Here is a 7,811-nt window from a genome sequence, read left to right as displayed (position 1 = left end):
AAGTTCAGTATGTTTGAATGAATAGCAAATCTCTCCATGTTTTATGGTATTTTAGTTAACTGAGCAGTCCCATGGCCTAAGATTAATGTTTTTGGATATAACGCTGAACACATGCCTTTGGTTTTCCTGAAGCACAGTGGAAACAGAGTGCTTTACTGTAACAGATAAAACAGTCCAAAACTACCTGCTGCAGGGGAAGGTGAGAAAGAGAATCATTTGCTGCTTCTAGTTTTGAGTCTCAAAGGAGAGAGTCTCGTGTCTGAGCTCGGTGAGGCATTCAGCTGGCTTTGACAAGGCTACAGTGGTTTAAATGAAGTCACAAACTTAACCTTCATTTCTGTCAGATACCAGCCTCACATGTTGGGAGCCCTTTTATTGCTGTGAAGGCTGCATCTGGGAAACAACAGTCTCTGAACCGGTGCAGAAGTTGCAGTCACCGAGATGCAGTTTCTCTTCAGCGAGGGGCTTTGCTGTGGTCACTGTCAGCCCCCACAGCAAAGTAGGTGTCTTAAATACCTCTAGCACTGCAGCGTAAGGGTTTTGTAACCCTAGAAACAACCTGTCTGTCCTCAGGGAGTTTAAAAACAGAAAATCCATTGCAGCGAGATAAAAAAATTCAAGTTTGCTTAAAATAAAGCTAATTGGAGTCTACCTTGCCATTGAGGTCCAGCAGCTCTTTGAGATATAGTTCTGGCTGCTCACTGCCAGGACTGAGGAGTGTTGGGAGCAGGGCAGGCTCTGCTGGCAGCCCAGCCGTTACCTTCAAGCCTTTATGAGAAAGCCAGTAGGTTTTATGATCCTTGCTGATCCACCCACACTGCTAGCACAGTCAAAAAAACCCCACTTTCCGGCCTTAATTTATCATGTTTAGACTTGAGTAATAGCAGAGCCAGTTCAGATTCCTGGGTGGGAGGGAACTTTTTCCAGATGTTAAGTCTGCAGAAACCAAAAACTTGCAATTTAGCAATAATATTATTGCAGCCTTATCCCAGGCTGCTGTGCTGGAGCGGTATCCTTCTCAGAGAGGCTGAAAGGTTATTTCAGCAAGTAGGACAAAACCCGGGGCTCCTGCTGCGTCTGGGCCTCCCATGTAGAACACGTTTTGCCACATGGACATTAAAACTCCAACTCTTCCCGAAAACACTTCAGCCTCTTTGTTATGGTCACGTACTTCTGCAAGCAGCATCTTCTGGGAGTTTGACCAAAACAAGCATGAAGCTGCTGCAGCCTTGAACTAGCATCTGTGGTACAGTTTCTGAATTGCTGTGAAGCTTGCGGTTCCAGAACCCTGAAGCTCACACCAAGGTACAGACACACAAGGACTGCAGCTTCCCCAGCAGGTTTACAAGAACCTCCTTCTGCTCCTTGAGCCCCAGGGATGCTGTAGGAATTGTCCCTGCAAGCAGAAGGTGGGAAACCAGGATAGTTCAGGGGGCCAGGTCCCACAAAGAGAACTTCATCCAGTTTCTCCATGTATTGGGACTGCTAGGGAGCGGCTGGGAGTAGCTTTCGGGGTCGACAATCACAACTCCTTAGTTAATCTGGTCTCCTAGCTAAAAGCACAGCCCAGCTTTTGTGTTTCAGAGTCCCATCTCAGAAGCAATTTAAAACAGAACATCTGCAGACTTTAAAACCAAACTCTTTCCAGGGGTTGAAACACCAGCTCTGTGTTACTACATCATGAGCAGGTACCTGCTGAATCTGAGGCTGCTTAGCCCTTGGTACCGCTGTCTCTTCTGGAAGATCACCATCTGAACAGTTCTTTCATCCTCTTCCTACAGGGATACAGAAGTGCAGCAAAACAGCTCGTTCAAATGAAGTCTGAGTCTTCATAAAAAAGGTGTTTTCATGGGAAGCCCACAGAGGAGGAGGTGGTGGTGGTGGGGGCTGGGGTTCAATCTTCCTTTGCCACAAGGCTTCAGCATCATTTTTCCTAAGCGGATGCTGGTTACTCACGTTTCTCTTTGTAGTTTTGGTGGTAGTTCACAGGCTTGTCTAGCTGAGCAGACCGGAACGTCACCAAATGAGCTGTCCTGAGATACAGTGTTTGCAGATTTACTCTGAAGGCTTTGAGGTCTGGTACTGCCGTAGCAACGACAATCACCTCCATGCAGTACAGCTGTCCATGGCAGGGACTAGCTCCTTTAGCTTTGCTCTCAAATTCAGATGTTTATGTTTCAGAACTGAAAGAATTCAACAAGAGTGGAATGACACTGCACGTGCAGACAGCCTTTATTACTAGTGGCAAGTGCTACTTCCAGTTGCTGCCTGGCTCAAGTGTCCGGCTCTGTCCCCTCTCCTTTCCCAGGAATCCCTGTCTCCAACCAGACACCCCTGACCCTCCCCATGCTCTGCTCTCCTGCTGATAGAAGAGGGGAAGGACATCTTCCAGCGAGCCTAGACTTCGTTTTGCCCACCAAAAAAAGAAAAGCCCAAGCAAGCAGCCTGGCAGTTTTAAGCAAAGTCCTAATGAATACTGGTGAACTGCTACCTCTGCCCCTGGCAGAAACGGACACAACTGAAAAATAAAGATTTTAATGTAAAGACTCTTTGGAAACAAGAACCGAAAAAAGGGGTGGGAGACTTGGAGGAAAGGAAGAGGCTGAGCTGCATTCTACCACGGTAGAGTAGGGAATTCTACTTCATTGAAAGCCCACAGAGAGGTCTCACAAACAGTGAGAGCCAAGAACATTGGTCTTTGTACAGAGTGATCTGACACATAGCAAGTCATTAACAGCAAGAGGAGGAGTAACTGGTTTAACACCCCATTTGATACTTATTCCCCCCTGGGTAACTGAGGAGCCATCACAACTCCCAGCCCCTGTCCCTACAACACCTCCGACAGCACTCATCAGTTCTCACGTGCAGGGCCCTGTGGAACCGCTGGGTACCAGGGGAAGAGGAGTTACCCGTACAGACAGCGAGACATCACACATTGGAATGGCAACTGGTGTTATTCCAGTAGGATCTCTGGGCCACAGCGTAAGTCCAGCCGGGAGAGAGGAATCTGGCCACAGGGAGAAGTCCTCTGTTATTGTGGATGCCGCTGCTGGTTCTGGTCTTGGTCTCTAGGTTGGTTTTCTGGACGATCCTCAGGGAGAGGGTTATAGTTGGGATCCTCTTCAGGTGTGTCAAATACCATCTTCCTGGCAAGGGACATGCCCGTCCCACCGAGCAGGCAGGTTAGGACAGGGAGCTGAGGACACGGAAAAACCCCAGCCCTCCTGGGAACACCCGGGCTCTTCCCAGGGCTTGGCTATATGTCACAGCCACCCCCCTATTGTGCGACACGAACTGTTGGCTCAGCTCAATGTGTGACAGTGACAGTACCCTCCTTGATCTCTGGGTCAGCTTTGATCCCCAACATGAAGCAGAACGTGTTCTGCTTTATTGAACTACAGAAATACATCAGAAAAAAAATCCTACCAGCATCTCGCATTTCCACGAGCAGTAAGAATGCTCCAGTTCAAGTAGCAAAGCTGAAGGTACCAGCAGTTGCTTTATGGACCCTGTGTGTGTGTGTATATAATGTGCAAAGTGCCAGGGCTTTCTGCAGCAGAGGCATAAACTAGTGAGCTGAGGTCCTATCGGCATGCGATTGCATCCTGTGGTCACCCCAAGCCGGCACAGAGCAGTTTGCTACGGAAGTGACCCAGGCTGGGGAGCGACACGGCAAAGCCCAGAAAGAATCAGCTGTACTTACAGGAAGCCAGGGGTTAACAGCAGTTTCTTTCCTCCAGGCTGGTTGGGGAAAACATCTTCCAAGAAATAATAGATATGACCTACAGCAATCCCTGGGGAGAGATGTCACCAAGGTCAGGCGCAGCTGTGACTCCTTTGCCAGCTGAACCAGAGGATGAAGCTCCAAGAATCCCTCAGCAGCATCCCCACGCCCCAGCTCTCACCAGAGCCACCCGTGAGGGCCAGGCTGTTTGCTGTGATGGGCGCAGAAGCAGGCAGGGAGCACCCAGGAGACCAGACACAGCACAAGTGTCAGGCAGAGCTCACCATACCCAACTTCTGCCGCTGGGGAAGACACGGCAAAATGCAGGGCACAAGCAAGAGCTCAGCCACGAGGCTGGCCACCAGCTCACTTTAGGAAACCCCCATCTTAGTTCTTAAATAAGATGAAACCAAGAGAACATGATAGTGCTCCCTACAGAGCACTGTGGCTGCAAAGCGCCCTTGTTCCCAGCACCCCCCAGCTTTGACTTACCCAGTAAGTCGATGATGATGGAGTTGCCCAGGAGAAGAGAGAATCCCATCAGGACCCAGGGCAAGAAAGGGGCCTGGAAATTAAGAAGCCCAAAGAAGTTCATGCGGATGTAAGGGTTCCTGCGACTCCACACGTACACCAGCATGATGGTGAATGCCTGGCCCAGGAAAAACAGGCTGGCAAAGAGTCCAAATAGCTAGAAACTACCGAGTCAAGGAAAAACCTGTCCACCCTGTGCACCACCTCCCACTCTCCCCACCCAAGCTCAGACACCACTGCCCTGCTGCAGCTGGACAGCTTCTCACAGAGCAGAACAAGGGGCTGCTTTTCAGACAGTCTCTCTCTTCACTTCCACAAACACCAGCACAAGTACAGGCAGATTTTCCTGTATTTTGTCTTCTGCTCTAGGCATTCTGGGTGAGGCACAGGCCAGGGGTGGGTAAGACGAGGGTCATAAGCTGTGCCATACAGCCAGAAGTTGCCCCTTCATCAAAGAAGGGCCCCACGTGCTCAGCAGAGCCCTCCCAGGCCTCAGGCCACAAGCATGACTGGTCTGGGGCACCATAAGGCGCTCTGCCCCGTGGCACCAAGGAGGTTCATAAGACAACTGTCCCACTGCTCAGCAGGCAGGTACCTGCTACAGAGCACACAACACAGCTGGGCTAGCAGCCCCAAACTATCCACAGCACCTCAGAAGACATCAGAAGAACCTCAACCAACTCAAAAGGATACTGTCATGAGAAACCCTCCGAAGAGGAACATGAAGACAAAGTCAGCCGTCCTTCCACGGAAGGAGCCCTCTTCTAGCATGCGGCAGTACCTGTACCTGGGAGCGGGAGAGAAGGAGGGGTTGCAGTATAGGAAATTAACAGCTGGCCACCCTGTGTCCCCACAGCACAACTTTACAGGGAATAAGCCAGCTGCAAGCTCTTTCATCCCAGGAAGCTGTCAGCCAGGTGTCCAAGCCCCAGAGCAGAACAGTGCAGACTTCACCTCATACCCCTGACCCCAGGGAAAGAAAAAGGCATCTGCTCTGCTCCAGCCAGAGCTCACCCCAGGAATGGGCACTGTTCTCCAGCATGAGCCACAGCAGCACTGCCAGCTTCTTCAGCCCTTTGGCAGGGGCTGCCCTGCAGCAAGCAGCGATGGAGGGGGTAGGAGGTGGCCACAGTTGCCTGGGGAATGGCTTCAATTCAGACCGAAAGAGCCAAGGGAAGAATCCACAGCCCTAGACTGCTGCCCAGACAGGTCAGGCTGAGGAGGAAGATGGACAGGGGGGAAATTGCATCTAAGCCTAAAAGGGAGCAGAGAGCTTCACTGAGACCAAAGGATACAGAAATATCATGTTGAAAAAGAAACTGAATCCCAGGGGCCCAAAAAAGAGGAAGTTGGTGATCAGCCTCCATATCTGAAAGAGAAGAGAGAGGAGAGAGAAAAGGAGGTGGACAGACAGGTCTCTCCCCGTCACGTGTACAGTCCTTATCCACTGGGGACACCCACTCATGCACCCATCTGCTTTGAACCACCCCAGGACACCAGGCACCTGCATGTGGGACCTCCCTCCACTGCCCGCATCAGAGAACCTTGCTCCTCCAGGTGGGGGGAAGATTCCCCTGTTTTTCTGGAGGGGACAAACAGCCACAATCAGCACCCAGAGCCACAGTAAATCCCTGTTCATGCCACTCTACAATAAAGCCTTCCCCACCCAGCCTGACTGGCTGGCCAAACATCTCACTCAGTATCACAGAGGGGGGAGGGACAGGGTTTGAGTACCAGAAAAAAGGAAATGCCTAGACGGCATATGGCAGGCAGAGGCTGGAAGAAGTGATCTCCATCCAGGCATCTGTGACAAGAGGGGACACCATGGTGGTGACCCCACTACTGCCAACCAGAGAAGGCTGGAGTAGTGGGAAAAAAGTCCCTTGGGATCCTACAGCACTCCCTGACCCCCCCAGGGAGCAAGACACCCTAGGCCCAACCTATCACACACACCCCTCTCTGGGAAGGGGCAAGAGGGGCCCCGACACATGGACAAGGCCTCACCTGGAACTTCCTGAAGATGAGGTCAGGGTTGAAATACAGCTGGAAGGGGGTGATGAACTCCAGCTGCTGTGAAAGACAAGCAGAGCAGCTGCCACCCACCGCTGTCCAGCCCTCTGGCCTCCCCACCATGGCATCCCCTCAGGTAACTCAGCCTCTCCCTCAGGGACCCTGGCCTCCCCACCACAGCCTCCTCCTCAGGAACCCCGGCCTCCCCATCATGGCATCCCCAGCCTTCCCACCATGGCACCTCCTGAGGTAACCCAGCCTCGCCCTCAGGGACCCCAGCCTCTCCACCACAGTCATCCCCTCAGGAACTCCGGCTTCCCCGCTACAGTCTCCCTCTCAGGTAACCCAGCCTTCCCGCCACGGCACCCCCTCAGGTAACCCAGCCTTCCCGCCACGGCACCCCCTCAGGTAACCCAGCCTCCCTCCTCAGGGGCCCCTCGCGCCTCACCACAGCGGCGGTGGTGATGACGCAGGCGGTGGTGTATGCCCGCGTCACGGCCGGCATGCCCAGGTACTCCTGCGCGAAGCCCTGGTAGGCCATGGTGCACGGCGACAGCGTCCAGCCGCGCCGCGGCCCCTTTAACACACACCCCTCAGCGCGCCGCCGCGGCCACGCCCCCGCGGGCCGCATCCGGCCAATCCCGACGCGACAGGCGGCGCGAGCCGACCAATGGGCGTGCGCCTCATGCCCTCGGCCTCCACCGGCCGCCAACCCGGACTGGACCCGCCGCAGCAGGTGACGGGCAGGGAGGGGGCGAGCCCCTGGGGCACCGCCCACTGGAGGCGGGATGAATCCCGCAGCCAATGGCATCGGGCAGCCCCGTTGAGTGACAGCTGGGGTAGCTGGGAGGGGCCAATAGGCGAGGCGGGTCCGACGGGGATGGGCGGAAGGGCAATGGCGGCGGTGGGTGCTGAGGGGAGAACGGGTGGCCTGGCCCCGCTCCCCGCCTGGCTGTGTCGGATGGGTCACAGCGCGCTCTGAAGGATGCTCTGACAAAGGCCTGCAATAACCCTGACAGCCCGCCGTGACGGTGCTCTCCGGAGCCGCCCGCCCTGGTTACTGCCAACCGGGCTTCGGAGCGGGGAGCAGGCCCGGCCTTGGCTTCCCGCAGGAGGGGGTTGACGCGGCCTCCGAGCCCTGTGAGCCCCGAGAGTTCCCTTTAAAACCACCGGCGAGGAAGGGAGTGTGTGTTTCCCGCCGCCTGTGATGAAGAACAGAGCCCAGCTGGATGATGAGCGTGTTGTGCCAAAGCGGGGTCGCTTACCCGGTGTGCAAGACGCCAGTGTACATGCAGAGTAGAGGTATTTCTTTAAATCGTTTCTGCAGAGAGGGGTGCTAGGTGGTAACCCACACAGCTAGCACCCCAGCCTACAAACTCCTCGCAATGTTTATACAGTTCAAAACACAGAAATACACACCCTTAATTATAATTAGTGGTTAGCGCCTTACCTTACCAATTTCTGTTGGTTAGTACAGCCTCTCGCTCTCATTTAAAGTTACAGTGTCCTTTAATTGGTGTGTGCATGCTCCAGTACCAGGGGGAGT

General features: G+C 53.7%; 1 protein-coding gene across 2 annotated transcripts; it reads right to left on the bottom strand.

Moving 5' to 3' along the window:
• Window positions 1–2,209: 2,209 nt before the first annotated feature.
• Window positions 2,210–6,831, bottom strand: LOC141472494 (derlin-2-like). 2 transcript variants are annotated; one of them, XM_074159592.1, is made up of 7 exons: window positions 6,714–6,831; window positions 6,260–6,325; window positions 5,551–5,624; window positions 4,949–5,042; window positions 4,217–4,412; window positions 3,704–3,794; window positions 2,210–3,146 (listed from the first exon to the last, which is right to left on the bottom strand). In XM_074159592.1, the coding sequence occupies exons 1-7, from the start codon at window positions 6,804–6,806 to the stop codon at window positions 3,032–3,034; spliced, it is 729 nt and encodes a 242-aa protein (XP_074015693.1). In that variant the 5' UTR covers window positions 6,807–6,831; the 3' UTR covers window positions 2,210–3,031. The 2 variants fall into 2 exon arrangements, with proteins under 2 accessions (XP_074015693.1, XP_074015694.1); XM_074159593.1 differs by having other exon boundaries at window positions 6,260–6,322; window positions 6,714–6,806.
• Between the last annotated feature and the right edge of the window lie 980 nt (window positions 6,832–7,811).

This window comes from Numenius arquata, chromosome 16, assembly GCF_964106895.1.
Source record: "Numenius arquata chromosome 16, bNumArq3.hap1.1, whole genome shotgun sequence".
Taxonomy (NCBI): Eukaryota; Metazoa; Chordata; class Aves; order Charadriiformes; family Scolopacidae; genus Numenius; species Numenius arquata.
The sequence above is the reverse complement of the archived record's forward strand: the minus strand, read 5'-3'. Positions and strand labels throughout refer to the sequence as shown.

Excerpts from the sequence above, each read along its gene's own strand:
- LOC141472494 (XM_074159592.1), bottom strand. The coding sequence starts at position 6,806 with ATGGCCTACCAGGGCTTCGCGCAGGAGTACCTGGGCATGCCGGCCGTG. Across the intron at positions 6,326-6,713 it reads TCATCACCACCGCCGCTGTG|CAGCTGGAGTTCATCACCCC; the intron begins GTGAGGCGCGAG and ends TGTCTTTCACAG. Across the intron at positions 3,795-4,216 it reads CATCATCATCGACTTACTGG|GGATTGCTGTAGGTCATATC; the intron begins GTAAGTCAAAGC and ends ATCTCTCCCCAG.